General features: G+C 40.1%; 2 protein-coding genes across 3 annotated transcripts in view; one reads left to right on the forward strand and one right to left on the reverse strand.

Moving 5' to 3' along the window:
- The window catches only part of dpf2 (double PHD fingers 2), a 7541-nt gene extending 6548 nt beyond the window's left edge, over positions 1-993 (forward strand). For both annotated transcript variants that reach the window (XM_072446285.1, XM_072446286.1), the window contains one exon: positions 1-993. This exon is cut by the window's left edge and continues 531 nt beyond it. The gene's annotated coding sequence lies outside the window, so the exon portion shown is untranslated.
- Positions 994-1507: 514 nt separating this feature from the next.
- On the reverse strand, positions 1508-21012 carry LOC140360856 (sodium/potassium/calcium exchanger 3-like). Its single transcript, XM_072446287.1, has 17 exons — positions 20525-21012; positions 13106-13195; positions 8572-8648; positions 8402-8476; positions 8220-8304; positions 6139-6242; positions 5988-6062; positions 5890-5915; positions 4997-5050; positions 4779-4921; positions 4536-4702; positions 4232-4454; positions 3990-4156; positions 3767-3881; positions 3578-3690; positions 3439-3504; positions 1508-3333 (listed from the first exon to the last, which is right to left on the reverse strand). The coding sequence occupies exons 1-17, from the start codon at positions 20634-20636 to the stop codon at positions 3223-3225; spliced, it is 1803 nt and encodes a 600-aa protein (XP_072302388.1). The 5' UTR covers positions 20637-21012; the 3' UTR covers positions 1508-3222.
- Between the last annotated feature and the right edge of the window lie 1593 nt (positions 21013-22605).

Consider the following 22605-nt stretch of genomic DNA (forward strand, 5'->3'; position numbering starts at 1 on the left):
ATTACACAGATTTTTAAGTTAATTATTTTAAACAATCCACTGCCATATTAATAACCAAAGCGGTCAGAATAGTATAAATGACTCAAGACTTCAGTTATAAATTGAGTTATATTATACTGTGCAAAACAAAGCAAAGAAAAATGTTGGCTGAAGACAGATTATTTCTAAACTGTGGAACTTGTTGTGGGTGGAATGTTAGGCAAATAGTGCACACTTTGTGCGGAAGAATGATGTTTTAAAGCTGAAGTGTTTTGAGCCATTTGAACAGGCCCAAATAGAGCATCTTCATTGTGGCCACCAATATCAAGTTGATGTTCATGCTTTAATAGTATGAATGTTTCTTTATTTCTCCCAAACTCGTCACTTGTCACTGCATTTACTTTTTAATGCCTTTGCCATGGCGTGCTTGGCTTTTAAAAACTATGTTAAAAGGGTAGATTCCTGTTGTATATCAGTGGGACAGACCATTGGGAGAGACAGATCTCAAAGAATGGCTTTAATGACAGCACATGTGTGCTACACACAGTACAGTTACTAAAGACGTGCCCTGTAAGTGTCTGCACTTATTTGCATTAGCATTAGCTGGTTATAGGGGAATGCTGTAATATACATTAACCACATTACCATGTTCAAAAGCCAATTAACACCATGTACAACTATATCATGTTTTTTTTTCTCATGACTGCTGTTTGTTTTCTATACATCCTTAATGATCTGATGTTTCACCTCAACGTGGGACTTGATGTGAAGCTGTTTCCTAGGTAACCGTGTAGTCAGTTCTTTGGGTAGCTTGAACGACACGTAGCAAAACTAAAATGGTAAAGTAAGCACGTTTGTTGATGAAACTTGAACAGTGAAAGCAATAGAAAAGAGTTGACACTGAGCTGATGTTACAGAATGCTATGGGTTAATAATTTTAATACGTATTTTATTGGGAATGTGATGGAATGTTTTGTTTGTTTTCGCCAAGAAAATAAATACTTGTCTCTCAAATTTCTGGCCTTGACTGTTTTATTTTACTGAAATAAGTGGCATTTAGTAGTTGACTTAAAACACATTCTACCCTGGCTGTCACAATAATTGCTATATTGTTCCATCGTTCAATAGATGAGCGATGGAACAACATTTTTTAGGGCCCAATATTTATCCTTTCTTTGCATATTTGAGAAAATGTATTTTGTTTATAGTACAATGAGATATTTTATTGTAGCTTTAGTTTACCCTATGGTGCATTTAGAAGATGGGTTTACTGGGGTATCAGTGGCATGTAGTTTAAATATGATAATTTTTGTAGTTTTCTGTAGCAATATATTCACATTTGTCATCGTGACAGACCTATGCTATCCTCCTTTTACCAAAATAAATAAAGGTAGGAACAATGCATGTATGGATAAAGCAAACAGATGTAAGAGACATACTATAGAAATAACGTGACACTGGCCATAAAGGTTCAAAAATGTAAAATTTGTAGGCTTTGTCCACTAGTAGAGAGGGAAATTCCAAGATCTTATTGCACATTTTATTGCACTAAAAATACAACAGTCCTCTATGATTCAACCAATCTATAAAGCAATTATTTTTCCATTTACAGCACTAATATATATACAGTATATGAGGAAGTGTGCTGTTAATTCACAAGTTTAAAAAAATAAATGAAAAAACAAAACAACTACAGACAACTTGACATAAAACGTAACAAAAACAATGTACAAATGTGCCATGACTGGTCTTTAATAACATATTTGAAATCTTTCACTTATGGGTTATCAGTGATTCCCACACAAATGTTTACTTGCCACACTTTAATTTAGTGGTATTTCGGTATTACAATAGGTGGTGGATAAACTGTGAGCATATTACTAATACTAATACTATTTCCTCTAACGTTTAATATACTTGGGCTATTGTATTTAACCCATAAATAAATCAAATGTACTCGCATAAATTTGCACATTTAGTTGTTCAAGGCCACAGCACATATTTACCAACTAATACATTTAAGTGTAAACAGGATTACTTGTAATGTGTCTGTGTATGTCACTAATATAAACATTGAACATACTCTCAGCTCAAATGTGTTTAAATCCCTTCGCCTAACAACAATTCACAAACGAAGTCTAGGCTACATAATATGTTAAAATACAACTTATTTCATTCATAGTTTGTAAAATCTAATCAATACAAATACATGTGTCTAAAAACAACAGCCATAAAAATATCCTTCTCTATCTGGAGCTTTATTATTATTAGTGGCACCAAATCGCCCTTAAACGTGTATCAAAATTCCCGCTTGTGTTGTTTTCTCCACAAGTGTTAAAGAGCAGCAGATGTTTGCAGCATTGTTCTGTCTTACGTGTTTGTAACTTGTACGCGTGTTACACCTGTCACGTGACGGCATGTAACTTGTACGCTAGTTACATCTGTCACGTGACGGCATGTAACTTGTATGCTAGTTACATGTAACAAGTACACTACAGTTTAGTGTATTTTTATTATTGCAGATGTGTATGCGGCTAGTGGCTTCTTTTGTCCTGAAGCTTTGTGCTAAAACATTTTATCAAAGTGCAAATTTCACCTCCAACAACTCAACAACAATATTATTAGTATTATTTCTAAATATTATTTTCTTTTTTGAGGGATACAGCGCCCAAAACAATAAACAATATAAAAATACCCACAATGACCATAGTTATGTTACATTCAAATACGAGCAAAGCAGTGGCTGATGCCAAATGGTAATGTATTTCAGGACATTTACTAAACAATCAAATAGAGCTATGTGTTTTAAGAGGGTACCAAATTCCATCAATTATTTGGCTGCACCAAAAATGAAACTATTCTGTCTTTAAATAAATAAATAACCTTTCCTATACACTTTTTGAAGTGCAAACAGATTCGATTTCAAACCTAATGTGGCTAATGCTGCAAACATAGAAATGTCATGTTGTTGTATGTTATCTTATTCTATTCTCTGTCATGCTTAAGCTCTATTCATTTATTGCTTCTCCTGGACAACAAAAAGCAAGAAATGATCAAATCAGAGATAGTCGGTTGTGTGCTCCTGTCAACTGTGCCCTTCACACTTTTGGTTTAGTCATGATCTGTATTAGCCCCACTATGAAAAAGAGCTTTATCCCAGATACAGTACAGCCTCGCCTTTTTCAGGAAACAGCATCATAGAGAGGGTGGTACTTGGCTTGGATGAGTTTCGACCTGGAGGCCTCACATCTGTCCAAAGAGGATGGAGCAGAGTAAGAAGACAGCATAGAGGAACATCAGACCAAAGCCCAGGCGGCGGTCCAGCCTCCAGTGGTTCAGATGCACACTCATCACCTATTCAGGACAAAACACAGTACACACAATATTTACAACTCAAATGTTTTAAACTGTTATTAAGTAATATGGAATTTTAACTAATTGTAACAAGTTGTTACTCACCGTCAGTAAAACAGAGGCTAACAGCAAGACGACTGAATAGACCAGCCCTTTATTATTGATATGAACCTGAAACAGAAGAACACCTAAATGCACACATCACTTCACCTGCAGCATGCGCCTGCTAACACTGAGCACTCACCACTGATCCATGGTCCACCACAAGGGTCCGCAATGCCCAAGGGAACCCCAACCCCAGCAGGATGTCAAAGATGTTGCTGCCAATAGAGTTAGACACAGCCATGTCCCCCATCCCTGAGAAGACATGGGGAGCTCAGATGAGGCTCACAGCAAGAGCCTGAAGCCACAAAACATACATCTTATACTGTACCTTGTCGTGCTACAATCAGACTGGCCATGCAGTCAGGCACACTGGTCCCTGCAGCCAGGAAGGTGATGCCCATAATGTAGTCTGGTATGTCCAGAGTAGAACTGATGATAGTGACCTGAGAGACCATAAAGTATATCTTTAAGATGTGCTCTTTTGGTTGACAATTATTGATTATGATAATGTATTTTCATTAAATGAGCCTTGTACTCTGTGTGACTCTTACCATCCACACCATAAGGTAGGAGAAGATCGCAATCCACAAAGTGGAGGCTACAAAGGTGACCATGAACCATCTGTGCCATCTTGGCTGAAGGCAGTTGGGCACAGTACAGTAGAGCAGGAGACCCAGAGGCCACGTGGTCACCCACTTCACTCTCCCACTGCAGCCCTCTGTACAGGTGCATTTCAAGGTCAAGGTTGTGCTTCCACATTGACTTCATGTAAAATGTGTCAACATTCTGTTACCTGGGATGTGCCAAGGACTGAAGATCCCATCCTCCTCCTCTTTCTCATGGTGCCCCCCTTCTTCCCCTTGTTTCCCTCCAGAGTCTATATCTCCGACCCGGGACAGTCCCCCTCCATTCTCCAGACTGTAGGAGGCAGTCTTCTTCACACTGATGGATGTTCGTCTGGATCCAGGACTGGCTTCATCCCTCTGGCTCTTGGATGTCTGGATCAGCCTCTGTCTCTGTAAATCACAGGAGGTAGAAGTGCTTCCCTTTGTCTTTGGTTCAGGTTTTTGGACAAATGTGTCCATGTTTGCACTGACCTCACTGATGACCATACGTCCTGCCATGGTGAGCCTCGTGCGAGGGGAGAAGTGTGGCGTGATCATGATTCGCAGGCCGGCGTCAGAGAAGGACAGTTTGTGAGGGTTCAGGATGAGCAGCTCATCCACCATGACCACTGGGCTGGACTCGGCTCCATGACTTTGAGCTGAGCACACAAAAACTGTTAAATAGGATAGACCGCACACAGCACTAATGAAACCTCAAGTCTGTTCTTAAATCACCTTTACTCATGAGCACAATGGAGCTGTTACAAGCAGTTGTTTCGTCCACTATCTTGTCATCCCGTGCCCGTTCAGACCTGGAGCAACACAGCACTGTGCTCTGGCACTGGCGCATGACAAACGCTGATATTGGGGAATTAAACCTGTACAAGTCATGGATCTGTCTGTTATTATCTCTTTTTGAAAAATCTTGCAGACTAAGCTGTACCATTACTTACTTCATGATTACTATGTAGATTCCATACATTGACGTGAGGAGAATGGACTCCCACCTGAACAACACGGAACATATTCTTAGTACACTCTTGAGGTATGACTTAATCTATAGATACAGATATAACGCGTGAGTGAGCTGCCATTTGTCAATGTGTGCAAAGTGTTCTGTTTCCAGAGGAACTGTGATGAGGTAGAATAAGGTGAAGCCTTGGCTTGCTACACGTCATTAATGAATGTGAAAATAAATCTTTACTTTCATTAATCCCAATGAAAGGCACCAACTTTCACTCCAAAACAAGTCAAAGGCATGAAATGCAATGGCCTTTGGAGAAAATTAACAAGCTCTATAAAACAACGACTCAAAGACTTAAAGCAGGGGCATCCAAACTATCCAAACTAGCCTGGGGACCAAATGCGGACCAATTTTCATTAGCCTTCAGGCTAATGATGGCCCAAATGACCAAAAGTAGTACAGAAAAAAATCTGCCATCATAACAAATATTTTTGATGTGATACAGACCTGTAATTACAGTTCCAAGCCCTGTTAAAGATAGGACGGCTTGTAGTCATGTAGTCCAGATGACTGCAACTGAATCTTTTTCTACAATGGAACATTCCTGGACGTAGGATGGGTTATCAAAACTACGTCAAATGCAACATTTTGAATGATTCACTTCAATATCAGGTTGTCTGTGGCCCTCCGCTCCGTATGTTTCAAAATGTGGTCTGCGATGAAAAAAGTTTGGACACCCCTGACCCATGACCCCCTGACCCCTGACTTAAAGTATTAAAAACTGTTCCTTGGATTCTCTAAATAAGGTTTATGTTAGAAATGTAAGAGATTTCCACTTTGATAAACCTATAACACATAGTATACAAGGCAGATCAAACTTACCAGACCACTTTGTCATCATAAATGACCTGGGAAAGGAGCAAAGACACTTCAAATGAACAACATATTAAAGACAAACTAAAGTAATGCTGATGTCTTACCAGGATGAGCGTGAGCACAGACAAGATGTAGTACATTGAATCTCGAAACAGAGACCACCAGGTCAGAACCACAGTCTGTAATCAAACACATGATGATGAGGTCACAGCTCACATTCTGACCAGACATTAAATGTGCAGGTACCGTCTGTACCTGGCCTGCAAAGATCCCACAGAGGCCGATGATGACCAGGATGTTGAAGACAGCTGAGCCAATGATTGTGCCCACTCCCACATCCCCCTTCGTGATGAACACCGCTGAGGAAACAAAGTTATATATATTATTAATATATATTTTTTCTTCATGAACTCATCTACATATTGTCCAGTGCCGTGAGAGTAGGCAGAGCCTATCTATGCTACTATGGCCTTGGCCAGGACACATCTTAAAGACAACATAGTCACCATTAACCAAATCACAAATCAAGCCAAAGTAAACACTACATCTAGGGCAGTGGGATTCAGTGTGATATTGCAATTTGGTTGCAATTAGTAAATTGCGAAAACTGCAATTGTATTGTCCTCTGTAATCAGCAAACAACACTAAAATGTAAAACGAAACTGCTAGGCTATTTCATGCCGCTGCTCCTGAAACTGCTGGGCTGCTGACCGCGCCGGGTTAAGGTCAGGGTTAAGGTTATGGTTAAGGTTAAGGTTAGGGTTAGGGTTAGGGTTAGGGTTAGGGTTAGGGTTAGGGTTATGGTTAGGGTTAGGGTTAGGGTCAGGGTTAGGGTCAGGGTTAAGGTTAAGGTTAAGGTTAGGGTTAGGGTTAGGGTTATGGTTAAGGTTAGGGTTATGGTTATGGTTATGGTTATGGTTATGGTTAGGGTCAGGGTTAGGGTTAGGGTCAGGGTTAGGGTCAGGGTTAAGGTTAAGGTTAAGGTTAGGGTTAGGGTTAGGGTTATGGTTAAGGTTAGGGTTATGGTTATGGTTATGGTTATGGTTAGGGTTAGGGTCAGGGTTAGGGTTAGGGTCAAGGTTAAGGTTAGGGTTAGGGTTAGAGTCAGGGTTAGGGTTAAGGTTAGGGTTATGGTTATGGTTAGGGTCAGGGTTAGGGTTAGGGTTAGGGTCAGGGTTAGGGTTAGGGTCAAGGTTAAGGTTAGGGTTAGGGTTAGAGTCAGGGTTAGGGTTAGGGTTAGGGTTAGGGTTAGGGTTAGGGTTAGGGTCAGGGTTAAGGTTAGGGTCAGGGTTAAGGTTAAGGTTAGGGTTAGGGTTGGGTTAGGGTTATGGTTATGGTTATGGTTAGGGTCAGGGTTAGGGTCAGGGTCAAGGTTAAGGTTAGGGTTAGGGTTAGGGTCAGGGTCAGGGTTAGGGTTAGGGTTAGGGTTAGGGTTAGGGTCAGGGTTAAGGTTAGGGTCAGGGTTAAGGTTAAGGTTAGGGTTAGGGTTGGGTTAAGGTTAGGGTTAAAGTTAGGGTCAGGGTTAGGGTTAAGGTTAGGATTAGGGTTAAGGGTTAGGGTTAGGGTTAGGGTTAGGGTTAGGGTTAGGGTTAAGGTTAGGGTTAGGATTAGGGTCAGGGTTAGGGTTAACCTAACCCTTATTTTCAGGATATAGGTCTAGATACATTAATTTGGTGGGCCAACAAATAGGAATCTAAATTTACCACTGCATGTGAACGGTGTAAAGCTTTGTTTAAGATTATTGCTTGACTTTTCAAATTTTCCCCATATCATCTGGGGATCCACTGAAATCATTTCGCGACCCCCATGGGGGGTCCTGATCCCCAGGTTGAGATCCTTAACCCCGTAGTTCTCAACCTTTTTCAATTGCAACCCCCATAATAACAACCGTTAGCGTTTGCGACCCCCCAATACAAAAAATAAGTTACCCAAAAGTGGAAAAAGTAGCATTATTTCAATTGATTGCATTTCTTTTCAGGGCATAGGCTGCGATAAATGAATTTGGTTGGCTAGCAACCAGGAATATACATTTATCACTGCATTTGAAGGGTGTCAAGCCATATTTAAGACTGTTGTATGCATTTTCAATAGTCCCCACATCATTTGGGGACCCCCTGAAATAATTTTGGGTTGAGAACCATGCGACAAAAAATAAAAATAAGCTCCACCGCAATCAAACTGGAGGAAAAACAAAACAAAGAACATGGTGTGTTTTCTTTTTACCGGTAAGCTCAAATCGAACAGGGGAAAAATTAACTTGGATCGTAAATTATGTGGGTGTTTTTTTGTTTTTTTTTGCTCCCTTGCCTCTCAAGGTTTCTGTAGACAACACATACCAATCAGAGATGTAAAAAGCTCTGGGGCTGAACTTCCTGCTGCCATAAATGTGGCCCCAGCAACATCTTCACTGAGCTGCAGATTCTGTAACATTAGGAAAAACAGTTAAGATACCAGATGAGTGAAAGTTTCCACACAAAACTAAATGTATTAGCAGAATAGTGTATGCATCAAGACTTGCCTCTGATATTTTCTCAAGAGAAGGGACAAAGTAATCATCACAGACAATGGCCAGCGCATAAAACATGTAGATGGCCTAGAGATAAAAGGACAAAACTATCATAGATTATCATGTCTTTGAACGCACCAAAGAAATATGCTAAAACATTGGTAAATATTCATGTTTCTTACACATAGAGCATGCAGACACACAGCCCCATTCTTCCGCTGTTCTTTTGTGAAGACATCCTCAGGAAACTCATGGATAGCTGCACACACATCATAAGGGGAAACAATATTTGATTAGACTTATATATTTTTTTTCTGTATAGAATGTATTTATTGGCTTCATTGTTTTGCTTCTTTTTATAGAGCTCAGAGACATGGCACAGCCCACACTCTGTCTGGGAGAGAGAGACAAGCAGCTGCCTCCCACTCTATCCCCAATTCAAAAAGAGGAGAATATGTTAATGACAACCTCAATAGTTCATCTGTCATCAAAACAGACAGGACTCAGATCAGCTACAATTTACAACTGGGAGGTGAGCTGAGTGAATATGAAGTACTGCGGAGTGGAAGGCTATAAATAGCAGCAATGCTGTGAGACAACAGTGGTCGCTGAGCTCACAATAAACCCAGGGCAGAGCGGAGCCAGGGCACAAATGAACAACAGTAAATCAGGATCAGGAGAATGAGAAAGGATGATTAACACTGCACCTCATATTAGGTTGAGGCGACTGCGGCTCCTCTGTTCTTAACTATGTAAGGGTCCAATATTAGAACTTTATTTGAAAATGTAACATTTGAGAACTCTGTGGAAATATGTTCAATCCAAAATCAAAGGATCCTTAGCACAGATAAATGAGCAAACTTACATTGCGAAATATTTTAAATCCATAAAAAAATATAATAGCCTCCCAAGGTAACAATCAAGTCATAACTACTGTTATTGATACTGATTTCATGTAATTTTATTTCATGTAGAAGTGACCTCCACAAAAGGCATCTGGCACAAACCTAATGCAAACTAAGATGTGTATTGTAGAGAACACAGAGGCCAATGATTTAGGGTGGCCACCAAGGGAAAGAAGCACAAGTGTAGCTGTCATCACAGTGGCAGCTGTTAGAGTATGAGAAAGCTGGCGTGGTTAGTCTTGAGGGCTTAGCATGTACATTTTGTGTTATCTAATGGCCCAAGTTTCAGGACTGATCCTGATGTTTGAGCTCTTGGGCCATCTGCGCTGTGTCTGAGGATTATTCTTTACCTTTCTCCGGTGTCTCATTCTTGTGAAGGAAACAATCTTAGCTTGCCACAGAACATAAGCTCCAGGTCGAGTGCTCATGCATACGCACAACCAGCGCTTCCTGGAGTCGCCTTAGTGAAAGCAGTTGCTATAGCAACGCTCTCTCTGGAGGGAGCCGGCTTTTCTTTTTTTTTTTGCTGATGGGTGGCAGTAGGATGCGAAAGACAAGGCGACTGCCGGAACAGCAGGAAGGGGGAGATGAATCTGTGTTTCCCAGGGTTTGAGTTTATGAAAAATAAAAAAAATAAAAAGTGACAGCCGCCCTGGACTGTAATGTCTAAAAATATTTATTTTTCCCTTCAACCCTCGAGAAAGGTCTGAGGGCTAGGGAGGGAAAAACACCACACCGAAGTCTCCAGCAAAACTAACTGGACTGACTTCAAGCTCAGACATTTGCTTTGCCAAACATCCCTGTTTCACAGAAAGATCAAGAAATATTCAAAATATATTATTGACCAATGTTTAGACTTTAATTTTAAGACAGATATCATATATCATCAGATAAAAATGGTTTTGGCATAACTTTATTCTAGTACAAGCAATACAGTTTTCTGCTTTATGCTGTAGCGAGACGTAACACTGAACACTGGGACATACAGTATTTATTAGACCTTGATTGTGGAAAAGCCTTGGTGAAAGCCCCACAAAATGCAGCAGAGTGGAGTCTAGCTCGTTTATCCAGTGCTCATGGATCACACTCACAGCTGATGCACACAACGCACTGAGGCCAGGTACACACTGAATGTTTCATGAGGAATCAAGAAATAATTATTTCATTCAGGGTGTAATGTAAATTAAATTATGCATTTGTCTTTGATTCTCGTCCCTTTGAGGTACTTTGAATGCAGCACAGATTAAACAGCAGCAGGCTTTACACTCTATGTGTCCTGTCGATACTGCCGCTCACAGCACAGAGACCCAGCCCTGGCCGCTGAGACTAAAGCCTAATCTGCCAACTGTACAAGGGTCCACAGCACCTCTAACATGTTGCTTTTCTGCTCTGAGTGCAAGAAAAACTGTACTATATTTGGGAAACACGTCACATTAATTAATGGTGTTCTGTCTCGAGACCTCAGACGCTGCTCCAAAATAAACCTGACAATGTCTCAGTCACATGCGGTCCTTTCACTGACATCATGTGGGCTCATTTGCACACGCCTCTCTCCTATGCTATTTTTAGATCCTGGTTTGCACTTTTAATGCTTGAAAGACAGAATTATCAGGCTTCAAAATTTAGCATTCAGTTGCTTAGCAACAATGACCTTGTCAACCGAAGGCGAGTCTCCATCTTGTTAAGCAGAGAAGGGATAATAGAGAAGAAGCCGGGGGCTGATGCTACTGTCCAATCCCTAGATAATGTCCCGAGTTCCAACACTGGCATTTAATCACACAGATTATGTAATAACTGTCAGCTGCCGTAGAGACGAGCCTGACCTGCTCCCACAGTACTTACTACACCTTCTACACCTACTACACCTTCTACACCTACTACACCTTCTACACATACTGCACCTACTACATATACTGCACCTACTACACATACTGCACCTACTACACTTACTACACCTTCTACACCTACTACACCTTCTACACCTACTACACCTTCTACACATACTGCACCTACTACATATACTGCACCTACTACACATACTGCACCTACTACACTTACTACACCTTCTACACCTACTACACCTTCTACACCTACTACACCTTCTACACATACTGCACCTACTACATATACTGCACCTACTACACATACTGCACCTACTACACTTACTACACCTTCTACACCTACTACACCTTCTACACCTACTACACCTTCTACACATACTGCACCTACTACATATACTGCACCTACTACATATACTGCACCTACTACACTTACTACACCTTCTACACCTACTACACCTTCTACACCTACTACACCTTCTACACATACTGCACCTACTACATATACTGCACCTACTACATATACTGCACCTACTACACTTACTACACCTTCTACACCTACTACACCTTCTACACATACTGCACCTACTACACCTTCTACACCTACTACACCTTCTACACATACTGCACCTACTACACCTTCTACACCTACTACACCTTCTACACCTACTACACCTTCTACACATTCTGCATCTACTACACCTTCTACACATACTGCACCTTCTACACCTACTACACCTTCTACACATACTGCACCTACTACACCTACTGCCACTGCACATACTGCACCTTCTACACATACTACACCTTCTACACATACTGCACCTACTACACATACTGCACCAACTGCAACTACTACACCAACTGCACATACTGCACCTACTCTGCCTACTACACCTAATACGCCTCTACACCTACTGCACCTACTGCGTCTACTACACCGACTGCACCTCCTTCTACACCTACTCCATCTTCTACACCTACTGCACCTCCTACACCTACTGCACCTACTGCACCCACTACACCTACTGCACCTCCTACACCTACTGCACCTACTGCACCCACTACACCGACTGCACCTCCTTCTACACCTACTCCATCTTCTACACCTACTGCACCTCCTACACCTACTGCACCTCCTACACCTACTGCACCTACTGCACCCACTACACCTACTGCACCTCCTACACCTACTGCACCTACTGCACCCACTACACCTGCTGCACCTCCTACACCTTCTACTGCTCGCTTGCCCTTGCAGTTCTCTTTTTCCTCTCTCCTGGTTCTTCTCGTCTTCACACACCTTGGGTCCAATCGACCTATATTACTTCAGTTTGTGAGTGAGAAGATGAGAACGTCAGGAAAAGTTGAAGGAAAAAAAAGTATAACCATGCACTTAGACAAGATCCATAAAATAATGATTTTTTTGCGGATTTAAACAAACGTGAAAAGCAATATATTTCATTTTTAATGGCCCTCTTTACCTATTTAGCAAATAAGTATATATAATAATACAAGGCTGGTTTTTAACATATAACTTTTAATACATTTACATATATGCAAATGACACAGCTATGATCTGATATTGCAGGAGTTTCAAATTATATGCAAATGATGTGGAAAGTTATTGACACATTATTGCTCCTCGAGTCAGTTCTGATGGATGCTGCGTGTGTAGCCACTTAATCAGCATGGGAACCAGAGAAACACTTCTGATTCTGGCAGTTGGTTGGCTACAAGTCTTTTTGTTATACACAAAATCAAAGCCTTGTGCAAAGCAAAGGCCGTCAACTTGAGCACACTAATCTGTGTTGTGTTTGTCTGTGGACTGTGATAGAACGGGCTCTGTGACCTTTCCCTTCACCTGCAGGGGACAGGCTGCACCTGTGTCTACTGCTGGTCCACATAAACACACATATGTGTGCGTGTCATAGATATCAGGAAGTATGTGTGTAACAGTGTGTGTGCGTCACCTGCTCGGGGCTCCTCTACGCTTTGGTTCAGGCTCTCGTCTGACTGCAACAGCCTCCGACTCCAGTGCTGCTCCACTCTCTCTCCTCCCTCTGCAGGAGAAAATGTTATATAGATTCCTTGTGCATGTATAAAATCTGTCCCTCAAACCAATAATTTTGACTCCCAGTTGAAATGGCTCAATATGCCAGTTAGTACAAGTTTGTCTCACACATACACTACAAACTTGACTTGATTACATTTTTCAATTCAAGGTTCAATTTATTTAAAAAAAATGTTTTTATAAATGTTGAATTAATTTTTTCGTTTATTTTTTGTAATATAAAAGTATATTTAAAAAAAAGAACACAATTAAACAAAACAAGACCAGCAAGAGAACAGTAGACAAAAATAAAGACACATAAAGAAAGAAACTAGCCAACGTCCCATTTTGTCCACTGTCCGTCAAATTTGTCTATCTTCAAATCAAGTACAAATGTAATTTTTTCCATTTTGCAAACGTCCAATAATCTTAGTCTAGTCCTTGATGCAAATTGTATCATACATTTTTTTTCCAGGTCCTTTTTTTTCTGCTGCCAGGAAAATACTCCAGAGGTAAAAGTTGATTGTGTCCATGGCCGTTGTCCTAAAGCCAAAGTATCATCCCACTGATTTCAGTTCTGGAATCTGAAATCAGTGGGATGGGGATGTCTTTAGCCTTTTATTGATCTCAATCCAATAATAATGACAGTAATGGTCTGCCTCCTGGTTGCAGCAGTTTCTCAAGTTTGAATTTCCTTTAACATAGTGTTATGAAAAAAATTATAACAATTTGTTCCTAACATGTGATTTTGTGGTTTTCCACAGAAATGTACAGTTAATATATTTTCCTATTCTTCAGTAATTGAAATTCAATCAGCCTTTCTTTCCCATTTATCTTAATAAAATTAGTAGAGTATAATTAGTATTGTTAATACTTTTAGATCATTTAGATATCATTCCCCTTGAAAGTTCTGATTGAAAAGCCTTAATAAATATTTCAGACATATTGGTTATTGCTTGGTTACAATAAATACCTATAATACCTATTCTCCAAGGCAAAGTATTTCTTCAACATATCAAAGCTTTTCATTTTATTATCTGTGACAACCTTTTGAAAATCTTTATTCTTTTTGTTATCCAGATCTTAAATCTCAGATCTGTATAGTAGATGTACCACTTTGATCATAAGCCAACCAGTTTAAGATTTTAATGTCTTTGTTTAGTTTATATGTTTTGATTAGCTCCCTCCAGGTTGTAAGCACTGACTTCACCCAAGGGTTTTCTTCTTTCTCCAAATTACTCAACCGTTTGTCATCTGTCAGGCAAAGCCTGTACAGGAACCTCCGGCATCACGTTACACTCAGAAATAAAGTAGTTTTTCAGGCAAGGTATTCCTCAACCTCCTTTTTCTTTTGCTGATTGTACAGTGTTGATCCAGATACAAGATTGTATTTGCCATATAAATCTTGAGATTGATTTATTCTATTCATCAAACAGCCGGTTGGGGATGGAAACAGCAAGAGTCTGGAATAGATAGAGAAATCTGAGCAAAACATACATTTTTTTAGTTTCAATCTTATGACTTAGACTTAATTATGGGATATTTGGAAGAAAATACATCTCTTACGTAGGTACGTACATTTCTGATTAGGTCCCCTTTTCTAGAGTCAGTGGGTCTGTCAGGTGACCATTGATTTTAATTGTTGATGTTGGACCATTGTAAAGACCCTCAATATTTGTATGAGTAAGGTCTTTAAATAAAATAAGACCAACTAAAAGAATAAAAGGCTTTCTCAGCGTCCAAACTAATTATTATGTCTTCGTTTTGCTGTTTTTTTGTATGATTCATTATGTGTAAGGATTGTCTTATTTTATCTTGGGTTTGTAATAAATCCTGTCTGATTATTGTGAATTAAATTTGGGAGTATTTTGTTCCATTCTTTTGGACATAATATAGGTGTATAAACGACACAATCAGAATAGAATGGGTGTTAGAGAGATGATGGCCTCTTTCCAACTACAAATGTATCTTTTTAAGCACCCAGTTAAAAGTTTTATTTTAGAGCTTTATACCATCACTCCCCAGACAGTTATTGTTCTTTAGTCTCATGATTGTACCCTGCATTTCCAAAATGTTCCTTTTTCTTTACTTTGCTCTTCAGTCATGACAGGCAAATAGAGCGTGTCCAGAAAATATTTGTTCCTATAGTACTTAAGGAACAGTGTTTTTCCCCTTGTAGATCATTTTGCATTTTCTCCCTCTTCTTTTCCGAGGCAATGGCTATAATTTTACCTCTCAAAACTTAGCAGCATCCCAAAGGTAGTCATTTTCCTCCACAGTCCCAATGTCATTTGACATTTTTTTCAAAGGGTCATTAAGCAGGTCTACAGTAAGGTAGATGGGAACATGATCACTCAAATCTATTATATTTCTGCCACGGTGATTCTTTATGTCTTTATTGAAAAAAATGAAAAGACAAGTCTATTCTGGAGTAAATTGTGTGTGGATTAGAAAAATGGGTGTATTGGCGTGCACTGGAGTTCATCTTCCTCCAGACGTCAATTGAGTCCTATATTTTTCATTTATTTGCAGAATTTGCTATTTAATGCTCCTCCAGTGCTCCTTGAATTTGATACATATTTGAAGTTTTTGATGTTCTCTGTCACTAAAGTGTAATAAGTGTTTCTTGTAAATATATAATCCATCTATATAATCTATTTTCTCTTTCCCATTTTTGTTAATATTTTTTTATCATTTGATTGCGTTCAATATGTCGTTAACATTCAAGGACAGTACTCAAAACTATTCCGATGCCATAGGGTTTATTGCATTGATTTTACTCTCATCGATTTACCAATTCTACAAACTCAAAACAAAAGCAAAAAGGTTCAAGTAAAGAGAATGCACTGAACTCAAACCTGGATCGTATAAAAGATTGTAAAATGGAGGGAAGTCCATTCCTTATGAAGGGACCCCCAAAACGTATCCTAGCCTACTCTGGTACTATGGTATCAAACCTCTCCAAACATTGGAAACTCTATGTTGCCGCATTCCATATATATTTATGAAATTTTGCACAAACCCAATCTCTCACACGATGAGTGTATGTAACTAGACACAGAGTGTATATACAAAACAGATATCAAACATGGAGCTCCTAACTAGAGTATGTGTCAGATCAATAACAAACATATAAAGCATGTATTTATTTATTTGTACTTATTTTTAAGCATGTATGTATGTAAATACCATCTTCAATGTAAATTTCATCACAACCAATCATTGTTCTCGCAATACAAAAACATAAAATAAATAAAGTAATTATAAGTAAGAGAGTTATGTTTCTGTTTAGCATTCTCATGACCACAGTAATGCTGTATAAGATGTATTAAAGTCAGTTGCAAAAAACAAATAGAGTATGCAACAATCGTCACTCTCTTCAAAAAAACTTTGAAATTTCAAGTAATGTGAACATTACTTGAACTCACATATGTGAATCAATTTCTTGCTGCAGTTCAGTTCTCTGTTTTACATTTTGCTGAGAAGCATTTCTGCTTCTGCTGGTATTTCAAGCATGTGTTTTTTACCTTCAAAAGTTACCAGACGAACTGCCGTAATTTTAAAACCATGCCTTAGTTCGTCTCCTCTTGAATTGTTGTTGTTGATCTCATATGGAATATCTTGGGCGAAGAACACCCTCTTGCGTTTGTACTGGAGGTCTCTTTTAACTTTTGTAGCCTTCATGATGCACCTCATTATCAGGCCTCGTGGCTTATCAGCGTCTTGTCTTTTATGGCCATGTGCTCTTTCTATAGTAATGGGAGGGACCACTACTCCAGTCCCAGAAACAAGCTTACTCTCGTCACCCTCCAGAACGCCCATGAGTCTGAGATTGTTTTTGCGGGATCTGGATTCCAAAATCAAAATCTTGCTCTTCATAGTCTTGTTCTCTGCCCGCAGTTTCAATACCTCAGCTTTCAGGTACTGTAACTCTGTAATGTCTGAGATACACTGCTCCGCCTCAGCCACGTGCCCACCATCTCTTCCCACCTTCAGGCTCGCTACGTTGGCTTCCACTTTGTCGAGCCGGGCACTGATTACAGCCCAGAACTCTCAATGATACCATGTCACGTCTAGGGAGTCCACACCGGGGAAGGGGCTCGTCATGGTCATGTTAGCCACTTTAGCCTCCTTAGCTTGTGGAGCGTCTGTATTCATGGTTATGTTCTGCCAACTTTGATTGTTTAGCTCTCGAAGCATTTTCAAGCAGGTTTTTTCAGTGTTTAATCATGTCTTGCTCCTCATTTCTTGGGGTTATGTGGGTGAAACTGAGAGCAGAGGCACGGTTTAATACGTCTGTTTATACCCAGGCCTTAACCAGAAGTTCTAAATGTTCAATTTCAATCCAATTATTTTTTGTAGAGCCCAAAATCCCAACAGCACTTACCTCACAGGGCTTTACAAAATTATTGATTTAACCAACATAATTGTAATCATTGAAACCATCATTGGTCATTAAAAAACAAGCAGATTCAACTATTCACTGGAAATAAGCAAATGGAGCATTATCTATCCTTTGACCCTCCTTTTCAGCAAGGAAAAAGTCCAAAGAATTCAGCGGAAAAAGAGAAACACACAAGAAATAGTCCACTCAAGACGGGGGTTAGAGGGTGGCTCATCCAGGATAGGCAGATGAGGAGTCGTCCAGTCAGGTAAGGGGGGTTGGGTCCAGTTCCACTGGTCAGGATTGTGGCATAGGAGAGAAATTAACATTCAGTCATCACTGGAGCAGCCAGCAGAAGGCATCTGCAACAGCTGCACTCCCCAGAAAGCTGTGATGCCGAGGGGTTCACAGTATAAGTGTGAGAGGGAAGGGTCTTTTGGGCAGGTGATGTAAGACCATACAGACAGTGGAGGGAGGAAGGATCTTCCAGACTGACTCAACCACCCTTCTCTCCCACTCCTCTACATACCCCTGTCAGTGAGGTCTTAACCAGCTCTTCTGTGCCTCTGTGGGCCTGATGCCTGTAGCTTGATGGTCTTTGTAGCTTACAACACAATCTGTGTGTGGCAAAGGCAGCGGTCGAGCTGTGGCTTTCATGTTGTTGCATCAAGAGGAGCGTCTGATATTCAAATGTGCATTGCCCCAGATGGCTCTGCCCACTCTGACACTTAGGAGCGGGCACTTCTGTCAACTCATCTCATTAAGAGAAAATCTTCCTGCTTTTTTACCACTGCATGTTGTAGGGTCATGGTCTACAGAATATTGCTATAATGAAGGTATGTAGTTACAGCTTTCAGGGAAACTTATTCCCACTACTTCAGACTTGGAACTAGCCCAAATGAGAACATGTGTACTGTAAATCAATTGTTCAATTTAAGTCAACATTCTTATCACAAAGACAGCTATATCTGGAATACTGTAGTAAAAAAGATGATAACATGGACTCAAAGTTCAGATAACTCATCATGAGCTGTCAGAAACAAGCTGCTGATTTTGTGAAAGACCCGTTTTTTCTCAAGGAACATGTACAACCAAGAGTACTAAACTAGATAAAACATGTTTCCCTCTACGCTGCAGACTCATGTTGCCTCGGCGTTAACACAGGACAGGTCCAGAGCTGACAGTGTTTGTGTGGAAATAACCTAACCGTCTCCATGCACATAGGTTGTAAATGAGCCGAGCGTGTAAATAACTTAAATCTGTATTTATCTGCAAGACATCGGCCGAGCACAGGGACTGTGTCTGTACTGCTCACTGTCAACTGGCCCCACACTGACAACTGTTTAAACATTTTTAGAAACACAGCAATGTGAAAAAGCCCTTGTCATGAGTCAGCAAAATATTTAGATTCCTTCAAATGGACAGAGCCTTTTTTGTGGCTATTTAAAGAAACAGCTGATAACAGTTTGGGAATGTCTCTCCCAAGGAGCAGAGTTTAGGAAATGTCATTAGACTGTGTCTCATTGACTGGACAAACCGGCTCTTTTGGGGGCGAGTGTAGACGACTCCATGGGGGCCTTGCAGGTAGTTCCTGTAACATGAGCCATTACTTTATCATTTAGGAAAACAGTTCAATGCAGCCTTTAGTTCTGTTTGGGTTGTCATTACATGGGATCAGCTTGTATATGTGAGCCAGCTATTTTAGATGTGTATTTCAAACTTCTGACACCAAATATTGTAATAAATCTGACCTATCAATACAAGTCCTATTGGCCAATTAAATCATTTTTTTATTTTTTTCACCAGACACACAGTTAGTGTACTATTATCTAATTATTTTACTGGAAGTTGGGATTCAGCACATATTTATATATTCTTAGCACAAGAATACTGCATCCCAAAATATGTGCATATGTGCTGTGTGAAACCAGGATGTTATGTTGGATTAATAATAACTAAATGATACCCGTGTATTGTAGAAGACATAGTGAGATAAAGTAGTAGAAGTAATCTTCTGTGAGAGTCTGACCTTTACAGCCATGGCCCACGCTCACACAATTTGAAGTGTTTGTATTATTAAAAATGGTGTGAACTGAGGTGGAAAAAAATCAAATGTCACTCTTCACTCTCCGGGTGATAATGACAAAAGAGCAGATGTATCCTACACATGAGTCACAGAGGAAGAGTGTGACCCATCGACAGAGGTGAGAGCAGGATAACCAGCTCAGGACAGATACTATCCCACTGCTGAGGCTCTCATTAAGATGACATCTAAAACACTGATGGTGAGTTCATATTATGCATCAAACAACAGGAGATCAAAGAGTATTGTGGGATCTGAAGGTGAGGGATGATTCTGAGACACAAGGATGCATTGTGGACAATAGGTGTAAAAAATAAATTGAAATGAACAAGACATGTCGAGTGTTAACTTTAAGTGATCACAACTGTAAATTACACAGCCTTTTTTTCCTCCAGTGACCCCTATTTCACCCATAGATAAGTTTTCAACTCCAACATCCTTCCCCTGGCTGAGAGGCTACTGTCTTTAATGGAAAAATATTATTATTTTAATTTGAATAAAGATGTTATAGAACAGTAACAATAATACAATACTTTATTGAAGATATTAATATCTGATTCCTTCATTTATTTGATTATATTAGTTGTGATCCACAGGTAAAAAATACAAATACAAATATAAACCACAGAACATTGGAGCTTGCTAGAAATGAGCTGACCAACCCACTGAGTCCAGCATCATAAGATGTTTTTGATATTACTGATGTGTCTGTACAGGTTAATTTCATATTTTTCATCACCGCTGCAACTCATACCTCACATAATTGTAGATGAATATATGTATTGTAGACAAGTGACATAAATATTTAGGCTTATTGAAGAAACAGACCTCTTATAAAGTGTTAATGTGAGTGTGAGATGGGGTGCTCTCACCTGGCCCCTGCAGCACCTGGAGCTGTACGAGCCAAATAACGGCGAGCAGCCCGACTCCGCCGCAGCACGCGCGCTGGAAGGGCCCCCGGTGCCTCGCTGCAGCCGCCCTCATGTCTCCGTCAGCCGCATACTTTCCAAAAACATCTGATACTCGCTTTCTCACGCTTGTTTGTTACTTTCCCTTAAAACGCAACTTGGCTCCAAATGTCAAACCCTCGGTAATGTCTGCAGCAACAGCGACTATGTTCTACACTAAGTTGTGTAAAAACCTTGGTGAAGAGAGTCCGGTAGTTCCGCTGAGAGCTACTGCTGTTCAGGGCGTATCTTCCCCGGGTCCAAGTCATGTGAAACGGGTTGAGACGCAGAGCTGCCCCCCGTCCTCTTCACACGCGTGGTCCAAAAGGTCAGTGGAGAAACCTGTGAGAGCCGACACTGGAGGAGACCCTCGCTCTCGTGCGCCTCCGCCGCTCTCCTCCACTATGCACCAATCACCAGTAGGCGGCGACAAACACGTGACCACCATTGGTGCAGCAAGGACCGAGGACCCCTCCATGACGTCACAGCACTTTAATGAGGCAACAGTGGCATGTGACATGTAACATGTAACATGTAAACACTATCCTAATATGTCCTCCTGTTGGCACTTTATGTTGACTATTTCTATTATTATTACAGCATTATTAATAATGATTATAACTATCATATATAACTAGTAATAATGATAATAATAATAATAATTATTATTATTATTATTACTTTTGCATCAATGAAATTTCCCCATGTGGGACAATAAAGGATTATCTTATCATATTTTATTATTATTATTATTATACATTTATGACATTGGCTCTTTTGGCCTATTATTTATTTACCAGGTCATATAAAGAAGGGATGGGCCTGGTTAGTACTTGGATGGAGATACCAGGTGCCACAGGGGGGCAGTAGCACACACTGTATTTGTGTCCTTGGGCAAGACACTTCACCCACCTTGTTTCCAGTGTCCAGTATGCTGGCGTATGAAAGAGAGTGTGTTTATGAGAGTGAATGTGAAACAAGTAGCCCATGGCTACAATCTGGCGCATTTTCAGCACCAAATAAACAAACAGTAATAACAATGATAATATGCTAAATACAGAGTCACAGGCTAAATTGTGAAAACGCATAATAATGTATGCATAATAAAGTTATCCAAGCTAAATACATTTAATATTCAACGTGATGCCTTGCAGCTGTTGCTTTTCTTGTGTCCATCTCCTGCAGGCAGCTCTGCAGGAGCAGATTTTGAAGCTTGCCTACTCCTGTGAGCCGCACTCACAGAGAACAACCCCCCTCAAACGTGTATTATAGAAAGGAGTGTTACTATTATACGCAAGCAAACAAGTGGACAGCTGACTATGATCCATGTCCAATATATGCTACATGATATAACTTTATTTGTTGATATATCTATAAATAACATAGGCCTAGTTATTGACAAAGGCTTTTCAATTTATTTTATGTCAACAACGAAAAAAATAATCTTTTTTCATTTACAGCAAAAAGTAAATGAAAACCTGATTGAAGAGGTGTGAACTACTGGCCAGTAAGGATAATAAATACTAACTGTTCATGGAATAGGCTTTTAGAGAGGTTAGAAATGTTTTTGATAAATGTGAACATAAATGTGTCATAACACCAGAACAACCACAGGAGCCTATAGGAACATTTGAGAGCAACATTTGGGTTCTTTTAAACATATAGTACATCAGTGAAGCGTAAAACAGCAGCTTCTTTTCGGTGCCAGGCCAGTTCTCTAATGTTGGTGTGTAATTAATCTGGCAAACACATGCCGCATATTATGACAAATGAACAAACTGTGCATGTGTTTACACTATGAGTCCTGTGTTTGTGACAGAGAGCTCCCTGAAGACTGTCCTAGGCTCCAGCCCCAAATAAAGACATGGACCAGGACACTGTTCCTCCAGCTCTCCTCCCATTGTCAAAGCCATGGAGATGAAGCTTTTCTGTGCGCCGTGTTTACAAAGAGTTAGACACACAGTCCTGGGAGGTGTTACTATCATGTCTGATAGTATAGAAGTATA

The sequence above is a fragment of the Eucyclogobius newberryi genome, unplaced genomic scaffold (genome assembly GCF_026437365.1).
Source record: "Eucyclogobius newberryi isolate DKJ021-1_F unplaced genomic scaffold, fEucNew1.0.hap1 SCAF_15, whole genome shotgun sequence".
Taxonomy (NCBI): Eukaryota; Metazoa; Chordata; class Actinopteri; order Gobiiformes; family Gobiidae; genus Eucyclogobius; species Eucyclogobius newberryi.